Source organism: Clarias gariepinus, chromosome 24 (genome assembly GCF_024256425.1).
Source record: "Clarias gariepinus isolate MV-2021 ecotype Netherlands chromosome 24, CGAR_prim_01v2, whole genome shotgun sequence".
Taxonomy (NCBI): Eukaryota; Metazoa; Chordata; class Actinopteri; order Siluriformes; family Clariidae; genus Clarias; species Clarias gariepinus.
The window spans coordinates 17,573,715-17,598,395 of record NC_071123.1 but is presented as its reverse complement, the minus strand read 5'-3'; the positions used below and the strand labels follow the sequence as shown (position 1 = coordinate 17,598,395).

Sequence of the window (24,681 nt, the reverse complement as noted above, 5' to 3'; positions counted from 1 at the left end):
ACGCACAGCTTAATTTCGGGCTGACGTCATACACATACATATGACTGTATTAAACAGTGAAAATGTGGAACTGAGCGATGGTGGAGTTAAGCCACTACCGTGTATATGTGGATGTGTACAGTATGCTGTAAAATCACAGACTTACACTCACACACACACACACCTCATGCTTATGTTGACTAAATTTTAACATTTTTATCCTCTACTATTGCAACAAGCGTGTCTATTTTATTACAGGAGGAAAGGAAATGTTATATAGAGGATCATTTTTTTATTTTTGCCTTTCTATCTCCTGCTTGCTCTCACCGTCTTTCTGTCTCTCTTCTGTCTCTCTCTCTATTTATCTGTCTCTCTCTGCCTTTCTCTCTCACTCTCTGTCGATTTCTTTCTGTTCGTCTTTCTGTGTATTCTCCCCTCTCACTGACTTCCTTTCTGTTTCTTTTTCTCTTTTTGTCTTTCCATCTGCCTTTCTGTTTCTCGCATTGTCTTGCTTTTCTGTCTCTCTCTGACCTTTGTTTTCCTTTCTCTCGCTATTTCTTCCTGTCCATTCATTTCCTCTCTCTCAGACCCTAAAGGCGCGTGGGTGAGTGGATTCTTCGACCAAGGCTCGTTTATAGAGATGATGCAGCCGTGGGCACAGAGTGTGGTGGTGGGCAGAGCCAGGTAAGTTCTGTATACAAACACACTGCCATCTTATCAAGAGGCACAAGCTTTACTGTTTTTTTCACTTATTTCCTGTTTTCGGTTACGTTAGAAGCACAAGCACAGTTTTCCTAATAATTAGTAATAAGCTCTTCTTCAAAGCTATGTCCCCCCCTTCCCTCTCTCTCTCTCTCTCTCTCTCTTTCTCTCTCTCCCCATCACTGACCTCTGACCTCAGTACCTCCAGCCCTGGAGCATTTTCGCTGGAACATACCCAGCTCTCATTAGCCCACTTTAAAAGCTTTTCACCCAAACCATCAGTTCTCCATCAGTCCTGTGTTGTTCTGCCTCGGGTCAGAGTGTACAGAGTTGTTTTGTTTTTTTTGTTGAATAAATCTGAGTACTGATGTGTTTGCAGGTTGGGAGGGATCCCGGTTGGCGTGGTCGCCGTGGAGACGAGAACGGTCGAGCTGTCCATCCCAGCAGACCCGGCTAATCTGGACTCTGAAGCCAAAGTGAGCCTCACTCACACACATACACACACACGCACTCTCACAGCTGCTGTACTTGCAGACTCAGCTTACGTGTATGTCTCGCCTTCTTTAGATCATCCAGCAGGCTGGTCAGGTCTGGTTCCCTGACTCTGCGTTCAAGACGGCTCAGGCTATTAAGGACCTGAACCGGGAGGGACTCCCTCTCATGGTGTTCGCCAACTGGAGAGGCTTCTCTGGGGGCATGAAAGGTCTGTCATTTGGGAATAAAACAAAATGCACTGTTGCATGCGAAAGTTGAGTTATTTCTCTGAACACCACGTGTGCGTCTCGCTCGTAGACATGTACGACCAGGTGCTGAAGTTCGGCGCGTACATCGTGGACGGACTGAGGGAGTACAGGCAGCCGGTGCTCGTCTACATCCCGCCCCAAGCCGAGCTCCGTGGGGGATCATGGGTAGTCATCGACCCCACAATCAACCCGCGGCACATGGAGATGTACGCAGACAAGGACAGCCGGTAAGAGCTTCTTTCGCAGCACTCCTGTAAAACCTAATACCGTCTCAGTTTGTCGACACAGAAATTGTATGAAAAATTTTGTTTTCTGCAGTGGAGGCGTGTTGGAGCCGGAGGGAACGGTGGAGATCAAGTTTCGGAAGAAGGATCTGGTTAAGACGATGAGGCGTGTCGATCCCGTATACATGGGTCTGGCAGAGAGACTTGGTGAGTAATTAATAATATCGCAAGTAAATTTTAAGTGGCAAGACGAAAGTTTTTTAAATAATTTTTAACTCGATGAAGCAGTTCGTCTGCCGAGCGTCACGTGATCACAACTGAGCCGATGGTACTTCTCTTCCTTTTGCGCTGTGGGATTATGGGTAATCACCGCCCGTGCTCGGTCTCGGTGTGCGTGCACACTGGTATAGTCAATATCCGCGCAAGTGTACTGTTTACTATAACACTGTGACCATGTGTGTGTGCGCACTCGTGTAAACCTTTTTTTTTTCCAGTGTCCAAGTTTAGTTACGTTCTTCAGTAACTGTACTGCGACAATGACCTCCGTGAATGAAAAAGTTAAAATTGCTGCAGCAGTGACTGAGATAAATCTGTTTAGTAACAACACAACGTCCGCAAAAGGAGGCAAAAAACTTGTCATTAAAGAGGTTTGCTTGTTAAAGTCGTGCAAAAAGAAAAAGATTCCAGTTTGCCGACAGACACTCTGTCGTTGAGCAATGATTCCTTTATTCTAATAATAATATTAATTTGAACAAATTAACTTGAGAAAGTGACGTTTTATTTTTACTAGAGACATCAAGCAGTTTGAGGCAAAGCAGGTGGAACAGATTAAAAGTTACTGCAACAAATATCTCTAAATCATTCCTCAAATCCAGCGTATTTTCAGGTCCCTGCTCTCTCATTAAATATGTACAGAGACATTTCTGAGAAAAATAAAGCTGAGAAAGAACTAGCAGAGATTGTTTATTGGCATCATGGTAGCATCATCAAAAAAAAGTACTCCTTTGGTACTGCCTCAGCCAACTCCTTTTTTTTTTTCTTGTACTCCTTTTCCTCATAATTTCCTCACATTTTATTGTGATATGCATCATTGTATATGGCGTGGTTTTCTTTCCTTAATGCTAATCCTCTTATATACTGTATATATATATATATATGTGTGTGTGTGTGTGTGTGTGTGTGTGTGTGTGCACGCACAGGAACCCCGGAGTTGAACGTGACAGAACGTAAGGAGCTGGAGAGCAAACTGAAGGAGCGAGAGGAGTTCCTGCTGCCCATTTACCACCAAGTAGCAGTGCAGTTCGCAGACCTGCACGACACGCCGGGACGCATGCAGGAGAAAGGCGTCATCACCGTGAGCCCTTCGTTTACTTTTTTCAGAAAGCAGAAATAATTACATGCACCCAAAATAAAAATATCGTTTGTTCCATACCAACAGGATGTGCTGGAGTGGCGCACGTCCAGGCAGTTCTTTTACTGGCGCCTGCGGCGGCTCCTGTTGGAGGACACGGTGAAGAAGAAGATCCAGCAGGCTAACTGCGAGCTGACCGACGGCCAGGCGCAGGCCATGCTCCGGCGCTGGTTCGTCGAGGCTGAAGGAGCCGTAAAGGTGAGCAAAAAATAAAACAGTCTTACAAACATGTTCCGTTCCAAGGGCACGTTCGTAAGTCCGATTTGTTCTTAAGTCCGACAAAGGTAAGTCCTTTACGCCTTTGACACTAATAACTAATATACAACGTGAAGCATACTGATCCACTTGACTAAATCTGTGCCATTTCCCCACACAAAAACCGCAATCGCACCTAAGGAAATAAATCTCTCAGTAAAATGTTGTCTCTGCGCCTTTAAATCGCGAGGGGAATCCCGGACGCCGTTTTGTCTCAGAGCTGTTTTCCACTGTGTTGGACTGTAAACTCTGTTTTGTTAAGATTTTTTCGATATTAGAATTATTCACCATCAGGACAGGCTCACGGGACAGACATTTTGTATCATTTTGCTTCTAGATCGATTAATTGTTCCCGTACACCCACGCACACACGCACACACACACACACACACACACACACATTTTACACACAAAAAATATTGTATATAATTGTAAATATCTGAATATTGTAAATATATTTTGGTGTGTATTTTTTTTCTTCCGTGATTTAACCAGAAGTAGAACCGCCGCTGTCCGTATGTGTCTAAAATTCGTAACTCGAATGCTCGTAAGTCAGGGACTACCTGTATAAATGAAAAAATTTTAATGTTGTCTATTTTAACATACAGCATCTAGAAATTATTAAAATGGTAAAGCTTAAAATATATATTTTTAATGGAAATAAATAAATATTCTGCTCAGTCTACGGTTAAGCCGCCAAATTAAAGGTGCAATTTTGGAGTCTGTGCGTGAGGGACATAGCGTGCGCACACACACGCACACTCCTGGCGCGGTGCCAGACGCCGCCGGCGCCTCACGAGTATCCGCGGAAGGAGACAGTGGCTGAAGCGGCTGATGCATTAGCCCCAATCAGAGCGGGCTATCTTAAGCCGCAATTAATCTCCTTCCTGGCACGCGCAGATAGCAGAGCAACATGCTGTTTCTTAATTAAAAGCAAACGGATTAAACGTGATTAATAAAGGCCGTTAAATGTTCCCGTCGACTGTGAGCTCAGGTTGTGCTTTTTTTTTTTGTTGTTGTTTAGTTTTTTTCCTTTTTATTTTTACTAGCAAACCTTTCCAGCTTTGTTCCAAATCAGCTTGGGCTCATCTTAAATCAAGAGAGCAGTTTATAAAAAATTTGGGCTTTGATGATCAGTAAACACAAGTGATTTAAAGGTTTAAAAGACTTCCTGGTGCGTTTCATGATCGTTTTTCTGTGTGTGTTTGTGTGTTTTTGCTCTCAGGCATATTTATGGGACAGTAACGAGGACGTGGTGGAGTGGCTGGAGAGGCAGCTGACAGAGGAGGAAGGAGCGCGGTCTCTCATTGACGAGAACATTAAGTACATCCGCAGGGACCACATTCTCAAACAGATCCGCAGGTACCGTCACCCGCCGTCGCGGCGCATCTCCTAATGTACACCCCCTGCCTTTTTTTATTTCTCCACTGGTCTCTGATTTAACTTAGACACGGGTCTGGAGGGACATCCAAAGTCATCTATCCATTCATCACATTCCTTTTATTTTCTCTGATTGTCTTTGTTTGTTCTTACATGCATCCAGGCGTCTGTTTCTTTCTCTTTTTCTGTTCACCTGCCTGTCCATCTGTACTTCACTCTGGTCCACTTTAGAATTTATTCACTCTCTAACATGTTTTTTTTTTTTTTCTACCTGCATTGTGTTTATTTTTGTAGACAGAATATCTTTCTTTCTACTTTTTTACCCCTGTTGCTATATTTCCATTGTTGTAATAACATTAATAATTAACAACAAATGAAGAAAAATAAGACGTCTATGAAATTCTAATGTGTTTTTTTATTATTATTCTTTTGCTCTCTCTCTCTCTCTCTCTCTCTCTCTCTCTCTCTCTGTCCGTTGTTCAGTCTGGTTCAGGCAAACCCTGAAGTGGCCATGGACTCCATCGTGCACATGACGCAGCACATCTCCCCCACACAGCGGACCGAGGTGGTGCGCATCCTCTCCACCATGGACGGCCCAAACTCGTCCTGAACACCACCGCGCTCGCGCACACACCGCAAGCCCGAGAGGAGCCGACACGTCGTCGCAAACGAAACGATGGCTATGACTCTGGACTGTAAATGTCTCGTCCTTCACTCGTCTCAGTGGTAAAGCTTCATGATGAAGACCACTGTGTACAGCTCGGGAAGAACAAGTCGTAGAACTGCACGTTAATCCTAGTGTGTAAATTTAATACGAACTAGAAACTAGACAAGCAGAGACCAATGGCATTCCCAAACAAACAAAAAAATGTTACTGATTCTAGTTAAAGAGAAATGTGTCATGTTATTTAAAAAAACAAATCTTTATTTTTATCTTTTATGATCCCTTAGGCTTGACTTCACTGTGTTTTTTTTTTTTTTTTTTTTAAAGGCTCTAAAAAAATTTAAACATGCAGCTGCTTCGGAAGCTACTTAGGTAGTCCCTTTCCACCAGGTAGAAATGTAAAATAAATAATAAAGCATTATATACAGTATGCAGCAATACGGAGAAAGTTTGAATCATTACCTCAAAATCGTGGCTTACCTCAAAAATCGTACTCTGCATCTCAAGCTCTTGACTTGCTGTTCATAAATCATCACTAATTACCTCAAAACCGTTTACTTCTTTCAGTATTTTGACTCCTTATCTCAAGATCTTGAATGCTTATCTTTTTTTTTTTTATTTATTTGATTTAAAAAAAAGAGAAAGATCCCAAGATCCTAAGTGATTACCACTCATTCTCTCATTTCTTTTAATCCTGTTTATCGCAAGTCAAACTCATCGTCTTAAGAGCTTAATTCATCTAAATATTTCCACTTGCTGTCGTAGATGTTTGATACAATAAGGCTATGATGGTAAAGTGGAAATAATTTGGCAGATTCTTAAACTAGATTCTAGTCTTAAACTAATAAATGAAATCAAATAAGTTGGTGTCGTATGTTTTAGATCTTAATTCAGAAATTTGAGATGAGCCCAAAATTTGAGATAAGTCAAGAATTTGAGAAGCCAAAAATGTAAGAGATGTATGGAATTTAAAATGTCGTAAAGATTTCAAGTTAGTCAGGAATCTGGGAATAGTCCAAAAGTCAGGAATTTTAGATAAGTCAGGAATTTTAAATAGTAATTGGGGAGTTTAAGTCAAAAATTTGAGATTAGTCCAAAATTTGAAAAGTTAGGAATTTATATAAATCAGAAATGTTCTATAGCAAGTTGTGCATTTGAGATGAAAATTTAAGATCTCCTCAAATTTCTATTAAAATTTTAGGCTAAGGAACTTGTAAGAAAGTTAAAAATTGTTGAGCTAATAAGTCAGAAATTTGAGATAAGTAGAGAATTTTAGATAAGTCCAGAATTTGAGATGTCTTGAATTTGTAGTTTATTTTTTTCTCCCCCAGAATGTATGAGCAGCCCAAACTGGTGGATTTAAAAAAAAAATATTGCTAAATAATATAAAGCCTAAACACTACACTCACAGCTTCTAAAAGCCAGTACAATCATAACCCCGCTTATCTCCCAGCGCACCTTAACCCCTACCTTCAACCCCTTTACGTGTCTGTCAAAGAATTAGTGTTGTACGCACAATTTGGAGTTTAGCTTTTTTTTATATATATATATAAACAAAAAGACATGCATTATGTAATTTATTAACTGAAAATGTAGTTTGGGGGAAAACCTATTTCTGTTTAGAAACTTTGCTGACGTGTGCTTGAAACTTTTTTTTTTTTTTGAGAAAGACTAAAATAGTTAGAAAAATACACTATGATTAATAAATTAAAGCAAGAGAATTCCTAATAAAAGGATGGATGGAGTCGGGACAGAATCATCATAAGATCATTAACGGGACTTGAAAGTGTTTGGGTTTATATCATGTCTCTGTGAAAGGTTGGTGTTTTTGCACAAACATGGATTAGAAATGAATGTGTAATAACGTCTGTACATTCGAATGTTATTGATTAGAGTTACTGATGAGAGGAGAGCGGCTGGAGGATTGACCTAAATAGAGGAGTGTGTGTTTACTGTGGCGAAAGTGAGATCACTGAATTTAACTTAATAAAATCAACTTCATCTACTCAGGGGTCTTGTGGTTATTGAGCGTGTTGTGTCTTGATTGTTGAAATTAAAAATAAATTATAAAATAATTGAGCAAAGAAAAAAAAAGGAATTACATGAAGGAAAAAAAGTTAAAATAAATGGTTCATGGGCTTAAGGATTTTAATGGAATAAGAATCAAATGGAGAAAAAGACAGGAAATGAGAAAAGGAGAAACAGAAATAAGACTGCATGGAAGGACAAATAGAAAAGTGAGAAAAGAAAACATCAGGAATGCTAGAAAAGAATAAAAACAAAAAAGCAAAGCCCTGAAAACGGTAACCTGTTTTGAAAACGGAGTTTAAAGATGGAAAGGAGAATGAAAATAAGAGGAATAAAACACTTCAGAAAGTGCTGCTTCAGGAAAATAATCAACCTCAGGGAGGCAACACTGAATCTGATGAGTTTTTGATCAATTGTTAGAAATTGAAAAATAATAATAAAGGTTAAAAAAATAAAAATATCAGAGATGATTAGTGCATGAAATTCAGCACAGTCTATTCTGAGAATTCGCTCATGTTGTGGGAAAAAGGTCACTTTTTATTACAAACAGACTCGGCTGATTAAAAATAAAGTCTGGTTTTCAAAATGTTCCAAAAAAAAGTTTTTGTTTTTTTTTTAAAAGCAATTCCCAAACTTCAGCTGCTTTGCACAAGTCCAGCTCACTGCAATGTCTTTTTGCACGTGCAGTCAGAATGATGGACGTGTAGGTGTTCCTCCGTGTGTTCCATCTCCATCAGCAGAATCACTGAAGCATCGGCGATCCAAACAGAGACCGGTACAGCTCGGACCTGAACGCAGAGAAAACATGAGTTTATAAAACTTTTTTCAATTTACAGAATTTTACAAAACAATGTTTACAAACGAGTACGTGAAATTTTGGCAAATATAGAACAGTTCCGCAATCCATACTGTATCAAAATCACAACCACCATCTCATAAATGACGTGTGAATTCCTTGTTTAAAAACAAAAATTAAAAATGTGAAAAGAATCTTCAACAAAAAAATGACAGAGAAAATCTGAGAGACAAATAAAGAGACAGAAGAGGAGAATAAAACTGGGAATAAGGGGAAAATGAATCGCAAAAAACATGAAATGAAAGACTGTAATACAGGAAGAAAGAAAACAGAAAGGCCAGAAAATGGAAACACAATATACACACACAGTGGTGTGAAAGTTTTTGCCCCCTTACTCATTAAAAAAAAAATAATAATCATATTTGTCATATTAGTCAAGAATAACACAAGTAAACAAATTGTTGTAAATCAGCCACATTGGAGGGTTTTTCGAACATGAACCGTGCGATTTTTTTTTTTTCAATTGTTTAAATGTCGCACTGACCCCTGCCTTGATGCAGTAATTTCAGGGAAAGTTGTTCAACAACTATTAGCTCCAACAAGAAGATTTACTGTTCTGATAGTATAACCCAACATACAGGCATTGTCAAAATAGCTGGCGACAAAAGTGATAACAGCTGTACATCTTTAACAATGCAAAGTCACGTGTCCTATTCATCACGTCCATGTGTTTGTCGACTATCGACTACTCTCACGTAAATCCAATACTATAGTTCCTGGACACCATGTAATAAAGTGGGTGCTGAAATGTGAGGGTAGCCTACGATGTAATCCCAGCGTGGATCTGACGCAGAAGCATAAACCAGGCTTTGACCTTTAACCTTGGTCCTCCTGATAGCTGTCGTGTGTTAGTGAAGAGCTGACTGGTGATCGTACAGGGTGAGTAATAGAAATAACCAGTTGTACATTGTGACTGTTTAGTGATTCTCCTTGATCAGGCGCAAATTGTCAAAAAACCTCCAGTGCTTGCTTTAAATGGCCTACAAATTACGGCCACTAGGTGGCAGTGAAGCGCTGAACAAAAACGCGCATCGAACATCATCCTATAGAAGCTATGATATAACAAGCGTCTCTGGACCGAATCTTCATAGGACACTTATTAAAACCTATAAGCACAGTTACGTACCGGGTATTCCTGACACCCCCACCATCTCTCTCTCTCACACACACACACACACACACACACACACACACACACACACACAGGTGGAAGCTAACATCCCGAGGTCCCGGGCCGGGCCGTTTAATCCTCAATCCCTGTTTTGAATGCGTCGGAAGTGGCGAGGATTACAGCGCTTTCTGCATTATACAATGCATAAGTTCTTATTCTGACAGAGCCAGGTCAAAGACGGATGCGTGCACACACACAACACACACACATACAAACACACACAGAGGGGATCAAAGTAAAAAAGGAAAGCAGTGAACCATTCCATATCAAAATGCATCACCAGCCACCATTAGAACTAAATGCAGAGTGCTAATCACAACCCACTGTGGAATACCTACAGTGTGTGTGTGCATGCGTATATGTGTGTGTGTGTGCGTTCTATAGCGCCACATTAACATTCATGGAGCCAGTGGTCCGTGTCGCTGGAGAGGGGCTACACAGCTACTGTTCCGCTGATGGGGGAGTGGAAGAAAAGTCGTGTGTGTGTGTGTGTGCGTGGAAAAGGTCACCTGGAATCCCACTCCTGCAAAGGTCAGTGGTCAGCCGGCTGATGCCGTTGCCATACATCATTATTATTACTGTAGTTCATTGATAGCTATGTAAATGAGAGAAAGCGAGCGAGAGGGTGCGAACAGAAAAGGTCACGCTGTGTTTCTGTTTTTCGCATGACAAGCGCTAAAAAAAAAAAAAAAGAGAAAAAAACTCTACATGTGACAAACATTTTAAAATGAATTACCAACCCAAAAAAGTCATTTACTGCACTGCTCAGTTCTTATGGTGGATGTACAGTGAATGACGTCACTCATTTCTTTCCAATCCTATCGAAGATAAAAGTGTTTGATGTTCTCTAATGTGTCACATGTCCTCAAATCTTGTGACTTAATAAAAAGATATATATATTTTTTTTTATTTAGGAAATCGTATGAGAGATTAAAGGATTTCATTTTCCGAGATTTGATTTTCCCTTATAACTGACTGGTTTTCATGCACTGATGGATGAGACGGAACCCTTAAAAACGAATTCCCTGAAAGAACCTTGTTCTGTTCTTCTTGATCATCCTGGAGATAAAGGCTTAAAAATTCTCCTCGTTGAGCTGAGAGAATGAGCACACTGTGACCACCAGACTGCATCCGTCAGTCACCTCGGCCTCTCAGAAAATCCTCTCGGCCCATCGACCCCTTCTTCTCCTCTAGGTCCTGACTCTCTCCACCTTCATCCCGCTCTCCGACACCACCTCGACCGATCACACTCGGGTTTTATCACGTCATTAAAACGAGACGGACTTGAGGAGCTGAAGGTGGTGTAGTGTACGGGTGTGTGAGGACCAGTGGTGTTTCTGCAGCAACAGTGACTGTAATGCAGCCTTTAATGCTCAGAAACGTGAAATCGGGTCCACGTATGAGTGGCCACGTGCAGCAAAGCAGAGGAGTGTGCAGAATCTGCAGCGATTATGTAACCTGTGTGTGTGTGTGTGTGTGTGTGTGTGTGTGTGTGTGTGTGTGTGTGTGTGTGTGTGTGTGTGTGTGTGTGTGTGTGTGTACGCTACGCAGCAACCAGCCTTTCCAGATAACTAGCTACTGGAATAAGGCAATATTTTAAGTTCTTTAACTTAGTTTGACGATGTACAAAAGACGGCATTTACAAGTTGAACAGGGTTACGCCATCATCGGCAAAACACTGTACACCTGATCAGGCAGAGATCAAACAATCTACAAGTATTTAAAGTATGAGGTGAATCAATACAATATATAAAGCAACACCATGTAAGTGGTAAAATTGTGTACAAGGAAAAACTAACATGTAACGTAGGTGTGTAACGGGACGTCTTCAGAGGTGATGTTTTTGTACAGCGTAACTCACGTCATCAGAGGAAATGGCGTGTACGGATAACGCCACGTCATCAGAGATAACGTTGTATACAGCATTACTTACGTCATCCCGATCACGTTATTGTACAGCATTACTCACGTCACCGGAGGTAACGTTTTTGTACAGCATTACATCACCAAAAGTAACGTTTTTGTACAGCATAGCTTTTGTCGCCCGCGGCTTGCTCACCAGGGACAAACTGACCATTTTGATTCATACAAATTCACATTAAACAAACTTAAATAATTTTGACTGTGTAAAGCTGCTTTGCGGCAATGAAAATTGCTAAAAACGCTATACAAATTGAATTGAATTGAATGTCATCTGAGGTAACTTTTTTGTACAGCATTACTCACTTTACACCTGAGATAACATTTTTGTACAGCTTAGCTCATGTCACATGAGGTTACATTTTTGTACAGCATTACTCACATCCTCTCAGGTAACGCTTTTGTACAGCATTATTCACCTCATTTGAGGTAACGCTTTTGTACAGCGTAGCTCACGTCCTCTCAGGTAACGTTTTTGTACAGCGTAGCTCGCGTCATCTGTGGTACCGTTTCTGTACATTACATCACCTGAAGTAACGTTTTAGTACAGCGTAGCTCACGTCATCTGTGGTAACGTTTTTGAACAGCTTAGCCAATGTCATCCGAGGTAACAATTTTGTACAGCGTAGCTCACTGTATGTCATCTGAGTTAACGTTTTTGTACAGCGTAGCTTATGTCATCTGAGGTAACTTTTTTGTACAGCATTACTTACTTCACACCTCAGATAACATTTTTGTACAGCTTAGCTCACGTCATCTGAGGTAACATTTTTATATAGCATTACTCTAAGGTAACATTTTTGTACAGCTTAGCTCACGACATCTAAGGTAGTGTTTTTGTACAGCATTACTCACGTCATCTGAGGTAACATTTTTGTACAGCTTAGCTCATCATCTAAGGTAAAGTTTTTTTATATAGCATTACTCACGTCATCTAAGGTAACATTTTTGTACTGTTTAGATCATCTGAGGTAACCTTTTTGTACAGCACCACTGACGTCATCTAAGGTAACACTTTTATATAGCATTACTCACGTCATCTAAGGTAACATTTTTATATAGCATTACTCACGTCATCTAAAGTAACTTTTTTTACAGCATGACTCACGTCATCTGAGGTAACATTTTTGTACAGTATACCTCATCATCTGAGATAGCGCTTTTGTACAGTTTAGCTCACGACATCTAAGGTAACGTTTTTGTACAGCGTAGCTAATGTCATCTGAGGTAACGCTCTTGTACAGCACTCACGTTATCTAAGGTAACATTTTTGTACAGCGTATCTCGCATCATCTGAGGTAGCGCTTTTGTACAGCGTAGCTCATCATCTGAGGTAACATTTTTATATAGCATTACTAACGTCACCTGAGGTGACGTTTTTGTACAGTGAAACAGATCGTCATCAGTGGTAATGCCATGTACAGCATAACGCTGCATCCGTCTTCAGATGGAATGTCGTGTACAGTGTACCGCCACGCCATCAGGGGTACCGCTGTGTGCGAGACCCTGATGTATAAGGGGTACCACTGGGTGTGATGTTACACCTCAGACGTAACATAATGCACAGGGCCATAATATGTAAAAGACAACACGTGGTTACAACATGCACGTGGTCATGTGACTCACTCTGCTGGTCAATCCATAATGAAACCGTAAACTTCACTGGTCTTCTTATCTTATCCACAAAGGACTGCTGTAGCTACAGCCTTCATTCCGGTCAAAGCACAGACACACCTGAGAGCTGACTGGAGCCCAAGATGAGCTGATTATAGAAGAGTAAAGCCTGTTGTCACACTCGGCCTTCATCGACAAGACTGAAGCTTCGTGCTCGAGAAAGTCAAACTCATGTTAGAAGTTTTGCGTTTTAATAAAAAAAAACTTCTTCCTGCACTTTTCCACGTCGTACTTTTATTGTTTATTTCATTCTTATTTACTGTCGAGAAGTGATCGCAACAAAAGGAGAAAAGTTGAAAAAAAAAACAGAAAAGGAAAAGGACTTAAATTGCTTCCTTTGTGTCTACACACAAAAAAAACTATTTCTGAAAATTGCAAGACAGCACAGTGTGTGTGTGTGTGTGTGTGTGTGTGTGTGTGTTAATGAATGTATATCTACAGAGCGAGGGCGAGGCTGTTTGATTTGCCAGCACACTGTTTGAGGGGGGATTAGGGTTAGCTGACAGGCGGGCACTGAAGAAAGACAGAGACAGACAGAGCAGCACCATTAATTAAACACACACATACACACGCTTACACACACACACACCCCTCTCCAACAGGACCCTTAATATATCACTGAAATGCAAACTTAAACTGACAAACACCGCGTGGCTTCAGGAGCTGAAATCTGCTGCATCATTTAATTCATGTAAATTAAAACCATCATGGAGTGGATCTTCTACAGAGCATTCTTCTGCAGGTAACACCACTGTGGCATGATGGGCGCGTGGATGGATGGATGGATGGATGGACGGATGGAACGGTAGACAGATGGATGTGTAAAAAAAAAAAAAAAAAGGTATAGAGAATAAAGAGAATTCACTCACCGAGCTTCATCACTCATGGAGCTGTGGTCAATAGGAGCCATGAAATTCATCAGCTTACTGTGGATATGGAACCTGAAACACACACACACACAATCAATAGTCAAGGGTTAACTAACGAGAGTAAACAGAAAGGTAAAAAAGAAAAATATAACAATGAGAATGGAAAATTATTAAAGACGACAGAAATAAAGGAGAAATGAATGAAGAGAGTGAAAAAGATTAATGAGGCAAAGGAGAAAAAAAGAGAAGGAAAACAAAAAAGAAAGAAACAGAGGTCATAAAAAGCTTAAAAAAAAACAATGACGCAAAATGAATTAGAGAAGAAGAAAGATAGGAAACAAAAAGCAAAACAAAAGGAAGAAGAGAGGAAAAAGAGGATAAGAAAATTAGATCAGAATGTCAAGTAGAGAAGAAAAAGGTATCAAAATATTCATAAATAAGAAAATGAAATGGAAAGAAGAGATATTAAGCATATTGTGAAAAAGAATAAAGTAGTAAAAAGAAACTAAAATCGAAAGGAAGAAAGAAAAAGAAAAAAAGAAAAGAAAAAAGAAAGAGGAAAAGAAAAAAAGAAAAGAAAGAAAGAAAACCAAAACATTAACACAAAAAGAAAAAGAGAGAGAGAGCAGGTGAATGTAAAATCTCATTTACTGCCACGTTACGTTACATTCAGTGTCACGTGTCCGTCCTCATATAAAACAACTATAAACACAAACACAGTAAAGGCGTACCTGACTTTCCTGCCTTTACTCGCCTTCGTGTCCACTTTCTTCTTTATCTTACTGCGGAGCTTCTGGATGGCCAGCCACTGCCTGTGGACACACAACTAGGGTGAGCATTAACACACACACGCGCGCACGCATGCACACACACACACGCGCACGCATGCACACACACACACGCATGCACACACACACACGCGCACGCATGCACACACACACACATGCGCACGCATGCACACACACACACACGCGCACGCATGCACACACACACACACACAAACTGACACCCAACACACACACTTCTGGATGGCCAAATGCTGCCTGTGGACTTGCACATACACACTAGCGCTCGCACACTCGCACACACACACACTCACACACACACGCTCTTTCTCACACACACACGCTCTTTCTCACACGCACACTCACCTGCCCATGGCGACTTGGTCATTAGGATCAGCTGCAGTCGTTTTGCGTTCAATCAGCTCTCGAAGAAGCTGCAGTCAGAACAGTAAGCACAGCATGCAGTGTGTGAGGAATACAACATGTAAGCGTCTGCTGTTGTAGTAAAATAATCACGCAGAGCAAAACCGAGCTAAACTTCCCCTCCCAAAGTCCATTTTTTTTCAACTGACTGTGTTTTATTACTTTTATAAAGCCATTTCCAGTAAGGGTAATGGGTACAGTACCATAGTTGTACCATATTTGCTTTAGCAGTTTGAGAGACACATACCTGGTGATAAAAATCATCATCATCGAAGATCTCCTCGTCCAGATCTTTGAGATGTGCGTTAACTTTGAGCGTTGGTTCCACAGCCTACGTTCACAAAGACAAATGAAATGATGTCTAAAACATACTGATAGTATATATGAGCAGAACTGAGCTGTGCAGTGTGTCTGGTTCCTCGCGTACCTCCGGCTGTGTGCTGCTGGACTGTGCCGTCACGGGGCCGAGCTCGGGTTTGCCCAGCACCCTGTAGTCAGACCTGCGTGTCTGCGTGCGCTTAAGCAAGCGTTCCTTATCCATCAGCACCTGCTCCACCTGTGTCAGGATGTTCCGCTCAAACGCACCGAAGCCCTGAGACACAGACATAAACACATGCATTACAGACTGAAAAGAGATTAATTAATAAATAATTACTGGTTTAATTGATGGATGAGAGAATAATAAACAAATGGATAGATACATTAAAGATGGATGGATGGATGGATGGATGGATGGATAGTTAACTGGTACAATGAGTGGATAGATGTACAAACAAACACACTAAATTCTATGTATAAATTAATGATTGATAAATAAAGTAATGGTTGGGTCTATTTTTGGATGGATGGATGGATGAATGGACTGATGGGTAGATGGACTAATTGAGAAATTGGAGTGAGGCTGGGACGAGCAGATAAATAAATGGTTAGATGGAAGAGTCGGAAGATAGAAGGATGGTTGGGTAGCCTGGTAGAAGCGTGTGATGGATTGATGGTTGGATGTTTAGACAGATTATTGACTGAGTACGTCATTGAAGGATGTGGTAGGGATGGATGGATAGTATTAGAAATAGTTGATGGATAGATAGATGAGTTCAGCATGTGGCTAAATAGGCTGGCAGGAGTGCCATGGATGGATGGATGGATGGGTATTAGGAAAGGTAAATGATTAGTAAAGGCAGATTATTGAATATGGAGGTAGAAGTGTGAGATGGATGAATGGATGCATGGATGGTAGAGTAGGTGGTTGAACAAATGAGTAAGAGTATGGCAGAAATGGATGGATGCATCAGAAAAAGGGTAGAGAGAAAGATAGTTGGATGGACGGATGGATGTGGCAGAGATGGATGGATAGATAGATGGTGGAATGGATGGATGAATCATTGAGAATGTCATTAAAGTATGTGGTAGGGATGAACGGATGGTTTAGCAATAGTGGATGGATGGATGGATGGATGGATGGAAAGGCAGATGGTTGAATAGACAAGCGGGAGGGTTGCAGAAATGGAAGTGTAGATAGAAGGATGGATGAAGAGGTGGTTGAACTGAGTGACAGGGACAGATAGATAGAAATTATAGAGGGTAGATGGATGAATCAATAGCTGGATGTTGTTGACTAGACAGGTATGAATGTGGCAGGGATGGAGTGGTGCAGAAATGGAAGGGTCTATGGATGGATGGATGGATGGATAGATGTATGAGTGTATGACACATTAAGTATCTCAGGATAAAACGAGCGCCCGTTACCTTGTTGCTCTTGCCCGTAGTGAGCCGTGTCTTGTCGTACCACTTCTGGAGCGTGGCGTCACGATACGGCTGGAAGGCTGCAAAGCGCTTTGCCATGAACTCTGGATACTGTGTCATCTCCAACTTCCGCTTGGAGGGTCCGCTTCGGCTTACAGGCCGCTTTTTTGTCTCATCATCATCCTCCTCGACTGCACCTTCATCACTATCAATCTCTTCGTCTTCCTCCGATTTGCTGTTCGAGAAACGTTTCCACACATTTTAATCCTGAATGCACAGACTCGATAATGATCAGGAAATGACATAAAAGCGGTGAAGTGGTTTGTGTTACCTGATGTCATGTCCCCTTGTCTTCCCCTGTGAGATGGCTCTGGTTTCTGGGTTCTGGTACAAAAGCAGGTCCTGTAGCTCTAATAAAGACCTCTGTAGAGCCTTTAGAGCTTTGTGGCCTGTTAAGCACAGAAACGAGGTATAAAATAACTGCTCATGGCCAGTGTTTCACATCACAGGGCTGACGCACACCATTAAGTAAAGTTCCATCCTAAAAATATCATCATCACCAAGATTTATAGTCATACTACTGTACCGTTGGACCAAAGGAATAGTGGGAGAAAAAAAGCATAATAAAGCTTCCTGGTGCTAGCTGATTAATACAAAACAGCAAGTGGCAGTAAACTGCTGTGGCATAAGAGGAATGAAAGACTTTAGAACATGGAATTATTGTGAAATTTTACTCCTGACTTGTAACAGTTACTTACTGATTATTTTCTTATAACAACATGTCCCCAAGTGGTTTCATTCCTTAGTTATTGCACTGAAACCATCCAAGCGAAAAAATATATAGATTTTCTGTTTTGAAGAAATGTTGAATAAAATAAGCAGCTTAAAAACTACTGCATACAATTTAACTCTGTCCTGTCAGACCAAATCAGAAAACTTGATAAAAATTAACGATTGATAAGTAAAAGCAGATTTTCAGATGGATAAACAAATGGACTAACAGATAGGAGTGTGGGGAGGGATGGATGGATGGATGATTAAGTATGTGTTGGGGTGGAATGGTGTTAGAAAGGAAACATGAATGGATGGATGGATGGATGGGTGGATGGGTGGATGGATGAGAAGGCAAAAGCTGAATAGGCAGGAATAAATGGGGCAAGGATGGATGGATGGATGGATGGATGGATGGATGGATGGATGGATGAGTAGGTTAAACAGGCTGGTAAGAATGTGGCAATGACAGATGGCTGGATGAATAAATAGATGGATGGATTGATGGATGATTAAGTATGTGTTGGGGTGGAATGGTGTTAGAAAGGGAACATAGATGGATGGATAGATAGATGGATGGATGGATGGATGGATGGATGGATAAGAAGGCAAATAGCTGAATAGGCAGGAATAAATCGGACAAGGATGGATGGATGGATGGATGAGTAGGTTAAACAGGCTGGTGAGAGTGTGGCAATGACAGATGGCTGCATGACAGAGTAGTTGGCTAAAGTGTGTGGCAGGAATAGAAGGGTATTAGGAAGGGTGAGTTGGTAAAATTGGGTGGATGGATGGATGAGCAGTGAGATGGTTGAACAGGCTGGTGAGAGTGTGGCATTGACAGATGGCTGGATGACTGAAGTGTGTGGCAGAAATGGATGGATGGATGGATGGATGGATGGATGGACGGGTGGATGGATGGACGGCTGGATGGATAGGTAGAGAAATTGTTGAACAGGCTGGTGAGAGTGTGGCAATGACAGATGGCTGGATGACTGAATAGGTGGCTGAAGTGTGTGGCGAGGATGGAAGGGTATTAGAAAGTGTAGGTGGGTGGTGGTGGATGGATGGATAGATGGATGGATGGATGGATGGATTCCTGATGGAGGGATGGAAGTATTAGGAAGAGTAGGTGAATGAATGGTCAGATGGATGGATGGTCGGATGGATAAGTGGATGGATGAATAAACAGACAGCAGAGTAGTGGGTTGAATAGATGGGGAAGAGTAGTGGGTGGATGGATGGATGGATGGATGGATGGACAGACAGCAGAGTACTGGGTTGAAAAGATGGAGAAGAGTCCACTGGGGTAGATGGATTGGGAGGTGGAAGGGTGGATGCAAGGATGGATGGACTAATGATTGAGTAGAAAGATAGTTCAACAGATAGGTAGGAATGCGGCAAGGATAGACGAACAGATTTTCCCATTTCTGAAGAAGGTTAGCATAAAAACAAGAGGATGCAAAAACACTTTTTTTCTGTCAGACCAAATCAGAAAACAAAAGCAAGTTGGGGGGGAAAAAAAAAACAGAGAAAAACTTGCAGCCTATCTGTACACCCTCCCTCTGCGGCTGCCAATCTGACAAATTCATCCCCCACCAGTCATACAGGAGAAAACCTGCAGCGGGGCTTTCACTCGTCCCTGTGTCAACAGTTATTAATTCGCATCAGAAGAAAACAATCCTGTAATCCATTATTACGGAGAGAGAGAGAGAAAGAGCGAGTGAGTGAGCGAGCGAGAGAAGGAGAGAGAAGGGAAAAGAGGGATTCCATCATCTTCAGCGCTAATCAAAAGTACACGAGCTCGGCAAAAGCCGCCGCCCTCTCTCCCCGCTCGCCATTCAGGAGGACGGCCCCACATCAATCATTCGCCGGCGAGAGGAGCGAGGCAATAAATATGCAAATGAGGAGCAGCCAGGCTCTGAAAGGAGGCACACAAATGGATTAATTGTCCACAGCGTGAAGAATCCGTAGAGTGCGGCCTCGGATCATAAAAGTATGGGGGGGTGGGGGGGGTGGCTGACGGTTTGGAAATCTGCCTGGACTGCCTGGTGTATAAAAACGAGATTTAATCAATCACAGGAGGACATTTAGCAGCAGAACGCAAATCCATCAGTAGCTATGGTTTTAAAAACAAAAGTAAAAAAAAATAATAATAATAGTTTTTTCTTTTCCTGAAGTGTATATACATTTTTTGGAAGTTGTCTCTCTCTCTCCGTGTGTGTGTGTGTGTGTGTGTGTATGTGTATATATACACACACACACACACACACACACACACACACACACACATAACTATATACAGGACTATATACAAACAAGACTATTAACCATGCGGAAGGCCCGGGTTCGATTCCCAGCCAGTGCCCAAACCCCAGCCACTGGATGCAGTGCCGGTCCCAAGCCCGGATAAAATAGGAGGGTTGCGTCAGGACGGGCATCTGGTGTAAAACCTGTGCCAAGTTGTAGTGCGGACTGGGTGTTTTGCTGTGGCGACCCCTTGCCGGGAACACCCGAAAGACCAACAACAACATTAAAGAAAAAAAATATGAAGGAAATAAAGTTCCAGGACTGTCCATAACATTAAACGGATAAAATGTGGACAACTCTGGGATGGAGAGGTTTGCTTTTTAACAAGATTACACCTGTTTCTACCCTCCTGAGGACTTCAGAGCTTTAGCTTTAGCACTGAGTGTTATGAAACACTTGCACTGATTATTCAGTCCAAAAACAAATCTCCTCATAAACTCTTCAGCAGTAAAAATATGAACTAATCCCAGTAAACTATTCACAATTAAGCTTTTATAATTTAATTCTACAGGTGAAGGTGTTTATTTAACATCGAGCAAGTAGCGCCTTTGCTCCAGATTATTAAATCCGGCACAGAACTGTTTATAACATCGCTTTCAACGTTTTGATTTCACTTATGGTGCGGGTTAAACTAACTAAGTACTGCAAAAGTTGCATCAAATTTTGTCCAGCCAGTTTTGTGTCATCCTGTGACATGATCTGGCTGGACAGACATAGACAGAACGTTTTTCCGAGACTGGTTTCTGGTCCGCAAAGGTATCACTGAAAGAGCGAGTTCTCTGACCCAATGTTATTATATCAGATGCACTTACCGTTCTTCAGCGCGGTAGCGTACTCGGCCCCGCCTTTGCTCCTGAACTCTGGGAAAGTGTCAGGCTGAGGAAGCTGATTAGCCGTCACAAGCGCTTTCTGCATTTTAATTCGTCCTTCCAACATCAGGTCCCAAAGAGCTGTGGAGTGAAAAGGAAAACGATTTAAAATACACACACACTTTTTCCACCTTTTCCAGTTGCAAAGCTAAACATATTTAATGTGCTTTAAGTTGGTCACTTTAGAAAGCAAATTTACTTTAAGCAGGTATTGCAATACACTATATATATATATATATATATATATATATATATATATATATATATATATACATACACACACATCTCGTGTTAATGGCTCAATTAAAATTAAATTCATATGAACCCATAATTCCCTGCTTTCTTTTGCTCAACCCACTCACCCAGCTGATTCTTCACCGCTTTTCCTTTCTGCACCTCTTCATCCACCTTTTCCTTCGAGAAAGTCATCACACCTCCCGAGGCACCATCATCGGCATCATCATCTTCCTCCTCATCATCATCATCATCTTCCTCTTCCGAACCTTCGTCACTTTCTCCTTCATCGTCCTCCTCGCTCTCTCCCAGGTCGTCCATGCCCTCGGTGAGTTTGCGAAAGTCTGTCTCTTTGGGGAAGCTCAGGTCAGCGCCTTTCATCTTTGACACCAGACTGGATAACTGTGAACCATCATCATCATCGCTCAGGTTGTCTTCCTCATTTTCATCCTCCTCTTCCTCCTCATCATCCATGTCTTCATCATCTTGGTCATCCTCCTCTTCATCATCATCAGCTAGAACATAAAAGTTAATTTTTAATACACATGGGGGGAAATCTATTAGGTTATTAATTCAATTCAATCGATATTTGTATAGCGCTTTTAACAATCGTCATTGTCGCAAAGCAGCTTTACACAATCAAAATAAATATTTAAGTTAATAAATCACAATAAATAACGATTGTTTTATGATTTACTCACTTCAAACTCGTTTAATGAAAAAAAATTATAAGTTAATGAAAGAGGTAAACGAGTCGATTGAACAGTGAGCGAAATTGGCCAATGGTAATGCTAATTAGACAAAATCCCTAAGCATGCAGTGACTTAACCCGCGCCCTCACTGTAGAGTTGAGTAGAGTTGAGTTTTGAGCCTTTGGAGGCGTTTGAGGCAGTAAAACATGGCCGTTTCTTTATAATTCTACAGGTGGCGCATTCTGAACTATTTATCCTGTGTGGTAGGATTTAATTTTTTTAATTAAGTTTGCTTAGAAGTAATAATTATGGCAGATGACAGAGATAAGTGTTCTTCAATTTAATATAAAGTTAAATGTTACACGCTTGTATTTGAAGTTAGTTTGTATTGTTTAAATGATTCGCTTGCTTTTTCAGTGAGAAAGCGAATTATAAGGAACAGGCTATATTTAATACTCATTAAACTTTTTAAAATCGATATTGGTTTGGGATATGGATTTCTAACATCTGACGAGTAACAAAGAGTCACAGAGTGAAAAGATTATTTCATTTACACACCAGATCCATCCAACTCCTGCTGCAGCTCCTTGCGCGATGTCACTTTGCCCCGATAGCGTTTGTCCGATTCTGCCAGCAAAGCAGCCGTTCGCTTCCGCAGTCCACTGGATGCAAGACCTTCATCATCATCATCATCCCCTTCATCAAACTTGTCTATGACTCTGGCTTTGGTTTCTGCGCCAAAACCGAAAAAAGTTAAAAACAAACATAGTAATTAATATCTTAACTTTAAAGTCAGACCCTTTGATTTTGTAACAAGGTTTAATGTTTATGTAACATGTTTGAGTAAAGAGTTACATTTTGTGTCAAGTGTTGGTTTATTTATTATTTATTTATCTATTTATTTATTTATTAAATCAATGACCACGTGACACAATTTGTTAAAATGTCGTAAAGAACAAAACAAGATGTTTTTTATTTTTAATAATTGAACCATACAAATTTAAGAAAATTCATATTTTAATCCTAGATTGACTAAAACACTAACACAGCGCTGTCAATAAATCATCGGCTGTGTGCCAAAGCACCCACTACAGAATATATATCGCACTTAATAGCGTACATAAGTCACTATAGTCCTGCCCTCGGTAGTGCCCTTATACACACGCGAGGGAGTAGTTTGGGTTTTACCCCACAGCCCGTGCACTCCCAGCGTGCTCCATCAACTCTTCCGCAGTTAATCATTTTGACTCTTATTTACGCATTAAACTACACTCCTAACGCGCCGATGAAGACGGTGTCTATTTCTGTTTAATATACCGTCATCCTGGTCGTCCTCAGGATCCGCGAAATTCGGCAGAGGATTCAACAAATCCGCGAGCTGCTCCGATATGGACGCGGCCATGTTTCTCACTGACCTGCCTGGCTGTGTACGTCATCACTAAGCGCCGTCCAGCTCCCTGACGCCTTAACCGTGCGCCAGTTGTGTGGTACGAATGTTTTTGTGTACACAAAGCATTTAAATGTGCACATAAAACACTAATTATTTGAATAAAGAATATATATACACGTGTGCAAAAGTTTAGTTGTTCACTTGTGGATAAAAAAGGTTTTTTTTCTGCATAAATACACTTGTATGATCAACATAGGACCTTTCTTGATTTCTTGAACACCTAAATCTAACCCTGATCCTAACCTCTATCGCTAAAATGAAACTTTTTAAAATATCTTTATAAATATTTTTTGTTCTCTTTGTGCTTGGTGGGTTTCCTGCGGTGACTCTGGTTTCCTCCCACAGTCCAAAGACTGTAGACATGCAGATGAGGCTAACTGGCATTCCCAAATTGCCCTTAGTGTGCTCGAATACAGGATATACACAATATACATAAAGAGTGAATGATTTTGACCTCGTGGAGACACTTTTTCCACCTTTTCCAGTTGCAAAGCTAAACATATTTAATGTGCTTTAAGTTGGTCACTTTAGTAAGCAAATGCCTAAAAAACTCAGCCAAATGCCAAAATAGTGGGGACCTGGGGACAGTTCATCTCCAACATAATCTAAAAATCATAACACAGACACTATGAGGATGGGTTCCCCGTTGAGTCTGGTTCCTCTCAAGGTTTCTTCCTATTGCCATCTCAGAGAGTTTTTCCTTGCCACCGTCGCTCTTAGCAATCTGATCATTTTGATCCATACATATTTCTTCACACTCATTTCCGTAATTTTCTTTTGATTCTGTAAAGATGCTTTCCATCAAGGTCAATTGTTAGGAGTTGTATATAAATAAAATTTTACTGAATTGTACTGAGGGCGGCATGGTGGTGTAGAGGTTAGCACTGTCTCCTTGCACTTCCAGGGTCCGGGTTCGATTCTCAGCCAGGCTCGATGTTCTCCCCGTGTTTGGTGGGTTTCCTCCGGTTACTCCGATTTCCACCCACAGTTGAAAGACATGTAGATTAGGCTAATGGGTGTTCCCAAATTGCCCATAGAGTGTAAATGTGTGTGTGTGCCCTGCAGTGGATTAGCACCCTGTCCAGGGTGTACCCTGCCTTGTGCCCTAAGCCTCCTGAGATAGGCTTCAGGTCCCCGCGACCCTGAATACAGGATAAAGCGGTATAGAAGATGAGTGAGTGAGTGAATTGTACTAAATATTACTCAGTAAGTAGAAAAGAACATACCCTGAAGTTTAAAAATGGCATGGTGCTTTGTAGTGATTTTTTTTTATATGTAGAAATGTTTAAATGTTTTAATTTAATTGGGATTAAATTTATCTTATTTTACAAAATTTATGTCTGAGATGAAAAAACCCATCCTAGTCTAAGCTACCAGTTGCCAAATCAGATTGTCAAACTGGTTGTTAACACGTTTTTAAATGTAAAAATTTTCTAATGAATGTATTGTTAATTTGTCTAGAATGTGACGTTTGTAAGACAGAAACTAACTCAAACCAGCTAGCAAATATAGAGAGAAATATCCAATC

At 41.0% G+C, this 24,681-nt stretch overlaps 2 protein-coding genes across 10 annotated transcripts in view; one reads left to right on the top strand and one right to left on the bottom strand.

Annotated features, from left to right (window-relative positions):
• Positions 1-7,363, top strand: part of acaca (acetyl-CoA carboxylase alpha) — a 42,116-nt gene extending 34,753 nt beyond the window's left edge. For all 9 annotated transcript variants that reach the window (XM_053485808.1, XM_053485806.1, XM_053485807.1 and 6 more), the window contains 9 exons: positions 567-663; positions 1,061-1,157; positions 1,249-1,384; positions 1,474-1,651; positions 1,743-1,855; positions 2,848-3,002; positions 3,087-3,257; positions 4,540-4,676; positions 5,178-7,363. In XM_053485808.1, the coding sequence (XP_053341783.1) occupies positions 567-663; positions 1,061-1,157; positions 1,249-1,384; positions 1,474-1,651; positions 1,743-1,855; positions 2,848-3,002; positions 3,087-3,257; positions 4,540-4,676; positions 5,178-5,304 (1,211 nt within the window). In that variant the 3' untranslated portion in view covers positions 5,305-7,363. The remainder of the gene's footprint in view (positions 1-566; positions 664-1,060; positions 1,158-1,248; positions 1,385-1,473; positions 1,652-1,742; positions 1,856-2,847; positions 3,003-3,086; positions 3,258-4,539; positions 4,677-5,177) is intronic.
• A 541-nt stretch (positions 7,364-7,904) lies between these two features.
• On the bottom strand, positions 7,905-23,123 carry aatf (apoptosis antagonizing transcription factor). The gene is made up of 12 exons (XM_053485809.1): positions 23,021-23,123; positions 22,262-22,435; positions 21,140-21,526; positions 20,721-20,858; positions 17,159-17,276; positions 16,831-17,062; positions 15,512-15,676; positions 15,332-15,415; positions 15,028-15,095; positions 14,608-14,688; positions 13,877-13,948; positions 7,905-8,174 (listed from the first exon to the last, which is right to left on the bottom strand). The coding sequence occupies exons 1-12, from the start codon at positions 23,103-23,105 to the stop codon at positions 8,129-8,131; spliced, it is 1,650 nt and encodes a 549-aa protein (XP_053341784.1). The 5' UTR covers positions 23,106-23,123; the 3' UTR covers positions 7,905-8,128.
• Between the last annotated feature and the right edge of the window lie 1,558 nt (positions 23,124-24,681).

Excerpts from the sequence above, each read along its gene's own strand:
- aatf (XM_053485809.1), bottom strand. The coding sequence starts at position 23,105 with ATGGCCGCGTCCATATCGGAGCAGCTCGCGGATTTGTTGAATCCTCTG. Across the intron at positions 17,063-17,158 it reads ACAAGGGGACATGACATCAG|CAAATCGGAGGAAGACGAAG; the intron begins GTAACACAAACC and ends TTTCTCGAACAG. Across the intron at positions 13,949-14,607 it reads AGTAAAGGCAGGAAAGTCAG|GTTCCATATCCACAGTAAGC; the intron begins GTACGCCTTTAC and ends TGTGTGTTTCAG.